The 13,819-nt window shown below is 42.5% G+C and overlaps 3 protein-coding genes across 3 annotated transcripts; 2 read left to right on the top strand and 1 right to left on the bottom strand.

Moving 5' to 3' along the window:
• The first annotated feature begins 631 nt into the window (after positions 1-631).
• On the top strand, positions 632-2,891 carry LOC108012150 (uncharacterized). Its single transcript, XM_017077442.4, has one exon. It carries the CDS (start codon positions 723-725, stop codon positions 1,926-1,928), a length of 1,206 nt encoding a protein of 401 aa, XP_016932931.4. The 5' UTR covers positions 632-722; the 3' UTR covers positions 1,929-2,891.
• Positions 2,892-4,761: 1,870 nt separating this feature from the next.
• On the top strand, positions 4,762-6,295 carry LOC108012162 (uncharacterized). Its single transcript, XM_065866149.2, has 3 exons — positions 4,762-4,972; positions 5,038-5,283; positions 5,357-6,295. The coding sequence occupies exons 1-3, from the start codon at positions 4,955-4,957 to the stop codon at positions 6,173-6,175; spliced, it is 1,083 nt and encodes a 360-aa protein (XP_065722221.2). The 5' UTR covers positions 4,762-4,954; the 3' UTR covers positions 6,176-6,295.
• A 1,984-nt stretch (positions 6,296-8,279) lies between these two features.
• Cpr100A (Cuticular protein 100A) lies at positions 8,280-9,942 on the bottom strand. The gene is made up of 3 exons (XM_017077458.4): positions 9,752-9,942; positions 9,108-9,355; positions 8,280-9,048 (listed from the first exon to the last, which is right to left on the bottom strand). Exons 1-3 carry the CDS (start codon positions 9,761-9,763, stop codon positions 8,598-8,600), a joined length of 711 nt encoding a protein of 236 aa, XP_016932947.3. The 5' UTR covers positions 9,764-9,942; the 3' UTR covers positions 8,280-8,597.
• Positions 9,943-13,819: the final 3,877 nt, after the last annotated feature.

Raw genomic sequence — 13,819 nt, 5'->3', positions numbered from 1 at the left:
ACGAAAATCAACTTTTCGTTCCAAAAGTGAAAAATGCCGCGATTTGACCTTAGATGGAAACTCGTCTCTGCCGCAGCGCAGTCAGCGTCGCTGCCGCCGTCAACGCTGCATTGGCGGCAAATAAATTTCTGCCTCGAAATGCTGTTTGTGTTTGTTGTTAATAATACAAGTCATATGAAGACTTTTCAGGTGGGTATAATGCATTTTTTAAAACTATTGGAAAAACTATTAATTCAAAATATATGGTTGCATACTTTTTGACACCTTTGTAGTAATTTACAATGTAGTTATACACTTTTTATAAAAAAAGGATTCAAACATTAAAAAAAAAATTTAAGGGTGTCTAAAAGTATGCAGCATTTTTTTTAGGTTGTTTAAAAACGTAAAAGCCTTTAAAGAAACTCAATTTCACTGTACCATTACGCATTTTTTCAATATTCTCCTCCGTAAGAGTATCTGACAGTTGAAGAATACTGAGCCCCCAGTTTTTACTCACTTCTCGAGTTGTTTTTCGCAAGAATCGCAAATTAGTCTGGGCCCCGGCTGATCACCTGAGCAAACTCGAACTCGAAAGCGAACGCCTACGACAGAAGTGACAACGCTGCTGGCGACGCCAACATCTCAGCCGGATTCTTTTTGTGTCAGTCGGTTTTCGGATCAGTCGCCGATCAGTCGAGTTGACCACTAAGTACGGGGAAGCTCAGATCAGACACGGCGTGATCATGCTGAATGGAAAATTCTACACGGGCCTGCCGCCCAAAATGGTGGAGCGTCAGGGGGTGAAGGTGTGCAATCGCCAGGAGTCCCACTTCTTCTGGCCGGATGATTCCCGGGCGGATTCGGCGGTGGAAAATCGAGTGAAGAGGAGGAACAGTCAGCAGTTGGAAAGACCTCTGGAGAGGATTACAACCACTAGGGATTCTCCCACTGAAGTGGACACACGGCGCAGGTTCCACAAGGAGTTTGCCAGCTCTTCCATACAGTTCTACGATAATCTGCAGTCCAATCCGGATAGAAAACCCCCTTTAGGAAGGAGTCTACGCAGGGAAGTCACCCCAAAACTCACTGAAGTGAGGCCCCAGGAACTGGTTAATCAATCTGAGGATACTTCCAATCGCCGCCAGCAGGCTTATAGCTCCAAAATTCAGTTCTACGATTATGTAAACGAGGCAGATAATGTCACACAAAATAATGCCAGAAGACCCCAAATGGACTTCAATGACAAGCGTGAAGTAGAGCTTAATTCCAAGAACAGTCCCAAACTGCAGGTGAAAAGAGATGTGCGCAGTTTCAGTGTGGAACTGGAGCCCAAGGTCACCAAGAAGCCCCTGAACGACAGTCCCGAGTGGCGACGACCCCGCCCAGTGCCACAGGCACAGCCCAAAAGGATACTCAAGCAAAGTCCATATCAGGATCAGGATGCCTATGATTATGTGGAAAACCGCGTGAGAAGATTGCAGTTGACCCGGAGTCCCGGTTTGCCCAAGAAACATGTGACCTACAACGAAGAGGCTGCGGAATATGCCTACTACGATGACAGGGCGGATGGTGGGGATCGTGAGGAACCCACATACGACGATCAACCTCGTCAGCAGCCAAATATGCCGACAGGAAGTCGCAGTCATCAACGCTCTTTTATGGAAACTAGTCGGGCCAAGCTATTAAATAATAATAATAATTATACGGCCAACCCGAGCGCTAGGAAAATCTTGCCCAAACTGCCAGAGAGCCAATCCAGAGGGGCAAACATAGAATTGTTTGAAGACGACCCCCCTCTGCCCTCTGACCCCCGCAAACACCTGCGCAGCAGCCTCTGCTTCAGCGGCGACGCTTTGATGGTGGGCGGTACGCCGACGACGGACAAGGGGACTGCGCAGGCGCGGCGCAGCTCCGCCGGCCAGAGAATCAGCGTGGGTCTGCCGGATTGAGATTGCGAGTGAGCGCTCCATTTTCCATGTTTTTTCAATGCAGCTACACAGGGAGAAATGCTCTCGAAATTAGAGGGAAATTACTTTTTGATCTTGATAAAGCTAGAGGTCTTTAAACGCGTTGCCGAATCTGAACATTTTAAAAAATACAACAAAAATTGTGCACCATCGCGACATTTTTTAGGACTTTTAATAATATTTTAGAAATTACTGAGGAAGTCACTTACTATTTTTTGGACCCAAAATGTATGAGAGAATGCATTGAGAAAAATAAGCATCAAATTCTTATGCAAGAAATATTAGAAAAATTCATGCCATACAGGATAATCAAAACATTATTTTGGAGTCCCAGAATAGTGATAACTCACTCAATTGGAATGCTTTTATTATTTATTATATTTAAAAATTAAAACCCAGATTCTAAAGTACATTTTTCCCTGTGTAGTAAAGCCGACAGCAACCACCTGTAATGCTAATTGAAAGCAACAACCAAGAAAATCGCCGACTGCGACTGCAGCAGCAACAGCACAGCAGCAACTTGAATCGACAGCAGCAATATTTCTAGGCACGGCAGCAACTCAACGCTCTTCTCGAGTCTCACTTTAACGATCATCTGCCTAACTTTGACTTCACCCACATGCGAATGAATGAGTCGGCTTTTGTTATTTCTGTGCGGTTGAATACATAAACAAACCTTGATCTTGACTAATTTGTGGGCATTGCTGTTGTTGTGCAACCCGATCATGTATTAATTTGGCTTTAAAAGCCAACGCAGAATAATACACAATTATTATAATAGAGATATGCTAATAAACTGATACATAACCAAATGAACTTCCAATTGGGAAGCATTCAATTAAGCCATAAACTTCATATAGGCACACAAAATTATATATAAGAACCTGTTGCTTTTTTTAAGATTAAGGGGTTGAACTAATAAAATAACTTATAATCTTAAAAGTATACGAAGCTCAAGTTTTTATTTCAAAGGGGGAACTTAAATAGAAATGGAACTTGGAATGTTTGGAAAGCTACGAGCACCATAAATTCAAGTGCATGGTAAATATATGCCTTTTCGGGCCTCATTTCAATTGATAAGCCTGCAATCAATTTGGAATTGTTATGAATAATACGAAATTGGCGTGTACTCAAAGCAAGATATAATCGCGAATCAAATCGGCTGATCGGAACATTAATAACCCGATCAAATGTAATTTAAAGCACCCTTTCAAGCCCCTCTTTTTAACAGCTCATTTAAATCACCGGCAATTTGCTAGTCTGGGCAATCAACTCAATGCTCTGGGCGGCTCACCTGGCCATGCCCATTTGTATTCCCATTCGCAGGTCCCTGCCCCTAGCTCCTTTCACAAAAAAGACTTTCAGAAACGAGGAGAAAAACCATTTTGGTGGCATTGTTAACAGCCAGCGGAAACCCCACCAGCTTGCAGTCAAGTTTAAGTCCAAGTTTAAAGTCGTTCCACAAGGAAGCGGGAAATTATGCGAGCTGCAACAATTGTGGAGGCAATTGTCACGCGTGTTGAACTTGAGCTTGACCTTGTCTTGGGAAACGGGGAGTGGAGTCGCCTCCCATTGTCCAGCCAGGCCGGCAAATTGCAACCAGAGTGCCGCAATTATCCGTCGTACGCCATGGGGCTTCAATCGAGATTTAATTAAAGCATCGCTTTAATTGCCAGGCCAATCTGCAGCTGCCATGGGAACTCAATTTGAAAACCCAGAGACAGGATAAGCGTGCAAAATAATTGTGCAAATGAAGCGTGGTGAAATGTTACGCAAGTCCCTGTCCATATATCCATTGCCATTTCTCTTTCGTACGATTCCATTTCCACCTCCATTTCCACTTCCCCCAACTGGGAGACAAGACAAACTGCCTGCATATAGCATATGCCTTCCGCATTTCGATCGCGCATCCTGGCCGATAGAAAGTAGTCCAAGCGCACCGGCAAAAAAGGCAAAAAAGGCCAAAAAGCCGAGCCAGCTGGCTAACATTTCCTGGCTCGTTTTTGCCCCGGCTGAACCTGAACTTCGGGCCAAAAGCGGAGGGAAGAAAAGTGCAGCGTTTATTGGGTAATACTCGTGGAAACCCGTTTGCAGACGAAACTGATTCAAATAAGTCGATAAGGGGGCTCTTCTGCTTTTTTTAAGTGGGTGTGTGGCTCGTGCCGGTAGACCTTATGCACTTGGAGAAACCGGGGGTGGTAAGGGCGGCCCCTGAATATGAATGTATAAAATCTTTTATATTATTAAAATAATACGGGACCCGGAAAAACTTTTAAAATGTAAGGAAATGGACCAAAAAAAGATGGACAAAAATAAGAGATAAAATTGGAGAGCCCTGTTTAAATTTCATCTCTGCCTTTTGTAGATTTCCTGTGGATTAGTTAAATATGGTACCTAAATATGAGCATGTAAATAATTTTGTGGTTTAACTATTTAAGGCTAATTTATCAAATGTACAAGCTTTAAGCGAAATTACTCGCCTCGAAAAGCTATCAATCTTTGCCTATTAACTTCATTGTCGTACTTTTCGCGTATCTAATTTGCTTACTTTCCTAAGTCACAGACCACAACCAAAACCGAGTCCCCTCCGCAGTTACAACCTCAAGAGGCAAATGGCCATAGTTATGTGTAATTACGGCTATAAAGAAACATTTTATTTATGCCCCCTGCCCCATCGCTCTATTTCCTAGTGGAAATGCAAATGATGCCTCAGTTTGCGAGTAGTTTGTTCAGTTTTTTCTGTGAGCTCTGTGTTGTGAGTGGTAAGTCCATGCGTGAAGCGGAGATTTCGATCTGCAGACTACTGGATGTACTGACTAGCTCACCTGGCAGGTTTCAATTGCGACTGCCATTGCAAAACATGTTGCGGCAGGTTCGAGGAAGCTGGCATAAAACTGTTGCGTCCGTCGGCCGAACTTTCAGTTTCGTTGGGGCCACGCTGGTGGTTAATACCGTTGAAGAGAGTTTTTCACAAAGACATAATCCCCCTAAAAGGCAGCCCACTCAAAATGAAAGTGTGCTGGAATGTAAGCGGTTGCACCTGTGGAATAATGAGTCTTCAATTACCACTAAAATGGATATTACCCCACAGTTCTTGGCTGCTGCGATGGTGTTGGTAACGGTCTCTTCTGGCCTGAGACCCCCTAGATCTTACTATCGAAGGAGCTACTTCAGTTCGGTGGCCCCAGTATCTGGACATGGAGCGGGTCCCGTGCCAGGACCCGTGAGACTGGGACCTGCTGGATATCTTCGGGCCGATCTGCAGACAAACGAGAGCAAGCACCGCCCCCTGAGCAAAAAGTATCCCAAGAAGACCCACTACAGACCTTATGGATCGGTGAGTTGTGGTTAAAAGAGGGTGCAAATGATAGGTTACATTCTAAATCAAAATAAATGTTTTTATTTTTCAGCAAGAGGAGGAGGACTATTCCGGTGAGCGCTACAACTCCGCCGAATATTCCGGGGAGTCCTCCGTGCAGGACAGTCGGGAATACACCATCGGCACCCAGATCCGCGTCCAGCATCCGATAACGGTGCCCAAGAAGAGTACTTCCGGATACCAGAAGCAGCCAAAATATGTGACTGCCATTCCCTACAAGGCCTCTGGATATGGTTCAGATATTCACAAGGCCACTGGCTATGGATCCGATGTGCATATTGGATCGGGGGAGGATGTGGGTCCTCCGCCCAAGAGATCAAAGTGGAATCCAGTGCAATACGACGCGGAAGCCGATCCCTTCCACCTAGTGCCCCCACCAAAAGCCACCGTCGCCTCCAGCAGCAATTCATACAGTGTTTATGAGCCCGAGCATGATGACTACGAAGTGGTTCCAGTGTCTCGACCCAAGACCCACGATCGCTACAAGAACGTGGCCTCCAAGAAACAAATAGAGGCGTATCTGGAGGATCAGCAAAAACTACTTGACGAGGCCATCAAGGTCCAGCTGCTGAACAACCCCAAGCTGCAGAAGTTCCTCAAGGCTCAGGCGCAGGAACAGGAGCGGGAATCGCGGCCAGATCTCGAGCTTGAGGACTTCGAGGCCTATCCGCCAAACTTTTCCGGACCAGGGCACCTGCGCAGCAAATACATCGAGCACCCGCCACCACCTCCGCCAAAGGGATCCCGGTCTCGGCGGCGTCCTCCAAGCGGAGATCTCAACAGACCACCCAAGAACATCATAAAACCCAAGCGGAAGTACCGATCCACAGCACTGGTCATCAATGTATAAGGGGAATCACTTAGTCCTTACTAAATTACTAATTTAAACATTTAAAGATAATGAAATAAATACGTAGTGTAGTCGTATTGTATAGTAGTATTGTAAATAATAAAAGACCATTTACGTTAATCCCTGTTCCTACTCATTCTTAAAGCTAAAAAAGTATTTTTGAATAATGGCGCCATATGTTCTTCCTCTTCCATGAACCTTATTAATCATGTTTTCATATCAATGTGGCGCCATCTAGCCATTGTCGATGCAACCTAGGTACGTTTGGTTCGAGTCTCAGCTAATACAAAAGGTGTCTCTGCTTTCTGCTTGTATGCTGAGGAGACTTCGTCACTAACTGAATTCACTGCTTACATACATCAATATAAATTCCAACCGAATATGGCATAAATTTTATGATGCTGATAAATAATATTATGTTAACCTTTCAGTTTAATCTTGTTTTCCAGTTTTAATCAGCCATTTTAATAAATTAAATTAATTACTCATCAATAATTGAAAGCTGGGCTCGTCACACCCACATCCCATAAATGGAGCCACAGATCTCGCAATAAAATCTCTCGACGTTTGCCATTTTAAAAATAAGTCCAGTCAATCATACACCTGTGTTCTTCATAAAAATAGCCGTATAGAGAACCCACTGGAACCAACACACCCACGGACACCTGTTTGATCCCAGGTAAATTCTTGACTTTTACCTCTTTCGCAAAGCCGAACGAAAATCCGCAGTTGAGCAAGCCAATTCAAGTCAATTCCATCGATTGCGATTGCCGCAAAAGTGGGTGCACAAAGGCATATCATAAAAACAATAAGCAGCGAGAAACAAAACCGAATTGATTTTCTTAATTGACTGAGCAGTTTCAACAGAAGCCCAAGCCACCAAAGGCAAAAATCCAAACTCCGAGCCGGACCCTCGAGTCCACAACAAAACTGACCTTGAAAGCTAAGCTCTGAAAAGTGTTGCTAATATTGTTAATGGTTGTCGGTGGTGAAAAAGAATGCCAACCGGTGGATGTGGAAAGTACAGAGGAAAAAATACTAAACTAAACTTTTAAATTGTTTACTGTATTTATTTATAAGATATTTTTCTATACATTTTGTATACACATTTTTTAAGGTGTAGGTTAATAATACGAAATATTTGCATATTTAATAAGCCCTATAAAATAATTGTAGGTATATAATAATAAAGTAAATTATAAGTTAAAAACCATAAATTGATCTATTAAGTAACCCATCGTTTATTACTTAGTATGATAACATTATAAAACAAACCACCTTTTTTGTAATTAATGACTAAAGTGGAAGGAAAGGGATTTTTTATATTTCAAAATCATATGAGCGAGTTCTGTTAATTTTATAAGATAAATGTTACTACTGCTTGCATTAGGTGTCCAAATTGAGTTGTAAGTAATTGCAAACATGTAATTTTCCGTTGAGAACCTCACAGGTGAGAGGAAGCAGCCAATTAGCAGGCATTCTTGCGTTCGGTGGAGCATGAAAGTGGGCAAAATATTTGGATGTAATTAGGCGGATCTAAGTCAACTGGAGCCTGACGAATGGTAGTGCCATTGGGAATTGATTTAGTGCCCCAATCCCCGATCAAACCTGTGCCACCCCCACTTGCACATGGTTTTAAGCTCACCACAACACCAGGCTGATTTCATTTTCATTGGAATTTTGCACAATTGGCCAAGATTACTGTCAAATAGGCGAAACCCGTTTGAGGTCTTTCCTTGTTGGCCGCATAGAATCGTAACAGAAAACAGAAACCCGTTTTGCATGCACGAAAGTCGGTTGTGTAATGCACTATTTAGTGGGCGTTCACCGCCCGAGGTGTTTAGATAAATCTGCTGGAAATTAAATTAAAAGCCACTGGCCGAAAATCAAAAGACTGCAGGACACGAACTTGGTTTCCTTCGTATATTGTTCTTACACAGCTATGATACAAATTGCTCAGACGTCCCAAGGCCCAAAATAGTACAGGTTCTATTAATTAGGTTTGAAACTGGATCAACATCTTCGAAGTTTATTGGCTTCGCTTTTCTAAAAATTACATGGGAAATTGGTAAAAACACAGAGAAATAAGGCCTTAATTTCTTGATTTTTCTTTATATTTCAAAAATATTTATATCATATTTTTAATATTCGAATTTTTAACTGACAGTACCCCTTTCGGGTAATGGCATCTAATTTTCTCTGTGTAGGATTATAAATTACAAACAAACAGTACGCATATAGGAAGTACGATACATAGTTACAATTTGCTCTTAAACATATCACACAAGAGTTTTGATGGAGTCAAGAAAAGAGTAGAGAATCTAGTTGTGATAGGGGAGGGGCTATATAAAAAGGCTATATAAGAAAAGAGGGTGCCCCAATGAAGAAGATGCAACATGTCTGAGTTAGGGATGGTTGGGACTTAGACCTTGTTGAAGGAGTAGGTGAAGCCATCGGGCGTGCGGTTCAGGGAGAGTTTTCCGGGTGGCGAAAAGCGGTGTGGGTTGGGGGTGGTGGTGGTGTAGTACGCCTGCTGGGGCTGTGGCTGCTGGTACTGGGGCTGGTACTGCTGCTGCTGCGGCTGCTGCACGGGCTGCGGGTTGTAGGCGGGCTGCGGGGCAGGGCGGTACTGCTGCTGGGGAGCGGGCTGCTGGTAGCTCTGCTGGTTCTGCCCGAAGGAGGGGTCGTTGTAGCGGGGATCGTAGGACCCGTCGTCTCCGTAGTCGTTGCTGCGGAAGGAGGACTGGGGCTGGGGAGCGGGAGCCTGGTACTGCTGCGGCTGGTACTGCTGCTGTGGCTGATAGCCCGCCGTGGGCACGGGCTGTGGGGGAGCAGGTGGTGCCTGGGGCAAATGATCTCCAGAGGCTTGGAAACTAAGGGGAGATACAAAATTAACAAAAACTTAGGTACATAATATATGTCGCATTCCTACCCATTTTTGCCTGCTGTGTACGAAATCGTACGCCTCTGGCCCGAGGGATCCACATAGCTGTAGCTGCCATGACGTGTTCCATCCGCATCCGTCTCCTCCTTGAAGTTTATGCCATCCTCCTGCTCATAGGCAGCACCGAACTTTCCATCTCCGGACAGATATCTCTGCTCACTGATGATGGCCGCCGTCTTGGGATCCTGATGATATTGCTGGCTGGAAGCCAAGGCCACCAAGGTGGTCAGTGCAAGCTGTTGGGGAATCGCAATGGGTTAAAAAATGAATGACGTGTCTTTAACAAAACTTAAGAAAGAATATTTTAATAGAATATTCAACCCTATAGAAAATATTCCCCCATTTTGAAGTTCGTTTCATATTATTCCAAGTAAAATCAGAATTACAAGTAAATATAAATTTTATCCTTGGGGGAAAATAATAAACATATTTCTTTAAGTATCTGCTATATTTAAAATTTTTTAAATCACTTTTTATAGAACATTTAAGAATGATTTGCTTTAAAAGATGAAAATGTACACTGTTTTTCGTTAGCTCTTTTACTTAAAGCTCTGAATAATTTAAATAATTGTTCTTAATTGCTTTTTAATTGTTCCAGTCTTTGAGACACCCCTTATAAAAACACAACTCACAAATCTGAACATTTTGGAATTGGGGATTTTTTCGTATATCCTTGTCAAGCGTAAACTGCACTCTAGTTGTATCTCTTTCTCGCAGGAGGATTCACACGCGCCTTTACGCTTACAAGTCGGTTGTTTGGGAAATTTGGACCGACGGCAACGGATTTGTGGAGTTAACTGCCTTCCGCAACGGCGCCGCCCAAGCTTTTTATAGTCCGAGCGGGAACCTTGGATCGCTGGATCGCCGATCGACTCCGCCTAGGCACTCCAAGCCGTGTAATTGTGTTGGTACTATAACTATTAACGGCGGGCAACAACAGCAAGTCGGCCAAGTCGGCGTAACAATAACAAGAATCAAGCTAAGTGCTCCAATAAGTCAACTTTGGGCGAGTATTGGTATCGCGGTCGTGTTGCCAAGTCGTTTTACCAGTTTCGATCTCTTTCGCTTGGAGCGCCAACTTTTGCTTTCTATATATTCACGTCTATATGCTATATGCACTCAGTTCCCCAGTTTCTGGCTGCAACAGGCCCAAGCCCAAGACGAAGCTATTTTTTAATTATTTCAAAAGTTTTCCAGCCCCAGCACAGGTATCCTCATCTGCGAGGGGGATCTGTCGAAACCAGGAATTATCAATTGGTTCTGCTGGAAGTGATGCAATTTTTATGGCATTAGTGTTTTTTATAGGTAATAATAAAACAGCGTGAAGGAAAAGCTTAGTATAGGGGGATTAGGAAAGGATCTGTTTAATACACATTTTGATGACTAAAGAAGAGTCAGTGTATACAATCTTCTAAATTAAATAATAATTTTAAAATATTTTAAGGTTTAGGATCTCTAAAAATATGTGTATATTTAGAAATGGGATAAAGTTTACTAAAGAAAACTAATTTAATTTAAAAGTTATGTAAGCCACAATGCCCCGAAGTATTTTCTTGCTAGTAGTTTTCAATGAAAATGTTTATGGCGGCAACACGAGAGTCATAAAGTTTTCAATACATTTAATTCTGATACCAATTTTCTTTTACAAGCTTTGTAGTAGGTAAATCTATAAATTTTAATGATCAACTTGTTGCGGGTTATTTTCCCAGTGCGAAAAGCCGTCGATTGTGATGGATAACTGGGTGGTCGCCCTCTGCCAAAATTTCAAACAGATCTCTTGGGAAATTCGCCAAACGAGCGTTGTTAGCTTTTCTCTCTCCTCTTCAAGTTGAAAAGCCAAAGCCGTTTTGCTTTTAGCTGGATTGGATTTGCATTCTGCATGTGCATGGCCAAGTTGATTTATATCTAGATCGGACCGAGAAGCTGGACTTTGTGGTGTGGCCAAAAGCGCTTGGCAACAATCGCCGGAGTTTACTTTTTGCAATGTGTTTGACTTGTTGACTCCGCGCTGGCTTCAATTATTTATTGTGTTTGAAATGTCTGGCATTGTTTGGCTTGTTTATGGACAAAACAGTTGGCCGCCACCCACATGCTACACGCCCACGCCCTCTCCCACGCCCCCACCGCCCACTTTGCATAATATTTGCAGAGAACTTTTGGCATTATTTATGATCTAACGATCCAAACCGATCTGCGTTCTCCAGAGAGGCTTGAAACTACACAGGGAATAATGTTTTAATGTAAATATTAATTACCTAATAATTTAGGAAAATTATAAATATATTTTATTTTGCTTAAAAATTGAGTGTATGGTCCATTTTCTATAAGCATTGCATGAGTTTTTAGGGAAAATTACGAAGAACGCTTAAGGAAGAGTACTGAAAACTATTTTACCTTTTCAGAGACATTTTCCTAAGTCTCTAGCGATTATTTTCCCAGCATTTAAAAATAGGCAAGCAGAATAAGACCATTTAGGTATGCAAATCGGTTTTCCATATTTTAATGAGCGATTTCCACACACCGGCACACTCTCACACACAAAGTAGCCGCATGTGGTCGTTCATTTCGAGTAGCAACACTCTTATTTACACCGTTCCTTGCCCTTTTGCAAGTCGCCATCGTCATCAGCAGCATCACCAACATCACCATTGCCATCGTCATTATTATCGTCATTATCCGACGGGTCTTGTTTGTGTGGCCAAAAGCGGGAACGCCCTCTCGCAGCGGGGGGCGGTGATCAGAACAGAACAGAAAGCGGTAAAAGGGCGGAGGAAATTAAATCAGTTGACAAACAAGCACAGCGGCTATAGCGTATAGTTCCGGAACATAACTATATGTTCTGCTATAAGAAGGCGAGGGCAAGAGCAAGAGCAGCGGGTCCAAGGTGAAGTTGAGCAGTCGAGCATGGCCGGATTAGCTTGAGGGTGTGCCCATCGGGGGTTGAAACGATCCAGCTACAGTAAGCTCTCGAAAAGAGGAAGTTCTTGCTAAATATCTAAATGTTATCCTTAAAAAGATATATATTTTCTGTATAAGAATTATCTGATATAGTGTTTTGCTGACAAAATGAGCATATAAAATAAAGACCATAATTTTTAGCATGACTTACCAAGTATGGTGTGATTATATCCTGTGTTTTAATAACATTAAGATTGCTTTTCTTGGCAGGGTATTTAATATTTTTATTCAGCGACTATCAATACTTGTCAAATTTTGACACTTGATGATTTTTTCATAAAGCTTTTACAGTTGATAGAACAATTTTAATATGGTTTTTATATTATAAGAGATCGTCAATATTTTCATGTACTTTCCAATTTAAGTTATTTAGTTGTTTAATATCATCACTCATCTTATAGGTATTTAGTTACAGTTAAGATCGATTTTGTTTCGTACACTTTAGATACTTATTTTATGCCATTTTCGGGGTATCACTGTACTCCGCAAGAGTCCTTCTTCCGTTGGCCTCTCTGCTGCTGCCTTTTTGATTTCCATTTCGATTTCGAGGCGTTTGCCTGATGCGACGATACTGCCACCCAGGATTTTCGAGGGAGGGAGTTTATCAGGAGGTTGATTTTGTTGTTATATCTGTTTTGATTGAGCCGTCGTCGTCAGTGGCCAGAAAGGGACGGATGCCTCCTATTCAGCATTTTATTTGTCAGACTTTCACTTTGGCCGAGTTAATCACAATCGGCGAACAGATAATGAGGGTTGAGCCCTCAGGGAGGGGAGGTTCGAATCGTCCTTATATGCATGCAAAGCAGAGCATCCATGCTGCCATAATTCCGCGTTGTCTCTCAATTATTTCAGCTGCTATTCCGAACCCAGAGGTCTGAGTCAGAATTCCAGACTAGCGAACTAGAAAACTACCACCCCGAACAAAGCGAAAACGAGGGAGATCTATGGGCAGACAATTGCGATTACTTGTAATTCAAGATGCAGTCGAGCGTTTTCTGAAATCGAGCGAGTCAACTCCGCGCGGAAGGTTAACAAAAATTTAATACTAAATGCTTATCGGTTCCATCATCAGTATTGTCTGCATCTCCATTTCCATCAGAAGTCAAAACCGAAACTCGCTAAACTTGTTGGGAAATACGATCTATTTATTCCTGGGGAAAAGAGACAGAGAGGAGTCTCAAATGGGGAGATGGTGATTTGATAGCTGATTCATGGATGATGACCCTGCACAGTCGTCAAAAGTCAGTCAGACATCTCTAAGTGCACTATGAAAAATACATTGTCAAATAATTTACAAATTTATTTCGGAAAAAGAATTTGTATCCTTAATATCTGGTGTTACAAAAGTCCGATACGCTTGTTTAAATGTTTTTTTAAATGTATAGTAAGCCTATACTTACTCTAGACTTATATTATAATGAAAAACCTCTCAAGTTATTTATATAATTTATTTCTTTCTCTGTACTTCGCCTTAATGTTGATCCAAATCCGACTTCAATCGCCCATTCGCCATGAATGTGTAACTCGATATCTATCCCAACTACCGTGTAAGTGCCCGCTAATTGCGCATCTGCTGGATTTTCACATCGCATTTTCGTTTTCCTGGCTAAGGTTTCGCTTACCGTTTGACTTTTCCGCCGGCTTAGCAACCTTACCCAGAAATCAGTTGTCGGCAGAGCCGTTTAAGCCATTAAGTGTCGCATAACTAACGTGGTTTATGGCGTTTTGTGGAGCCACTGGAC

This window comes from Drosophila suzukii, chromosome 3 (genome assembly GCF_043229965.1).
Source record: "Drosophila suzukii chromosome 3, CBGP_Dsuzu_IsoJpt1.0, whole genome shotgun sequence".
In the NCBI taxonomy this organism is placed as follows: domain Eukaryota; kingdom Metazoa; phylum Arthropoda; class Insecta; order Diptera; family Drosophilidae; genus Drosophila; species Drosophila suzukii.
Note: the sequence above shows the minus strand (reverse complement) of the source record. Positions and strands in the feature narration are given on the sequence as shown.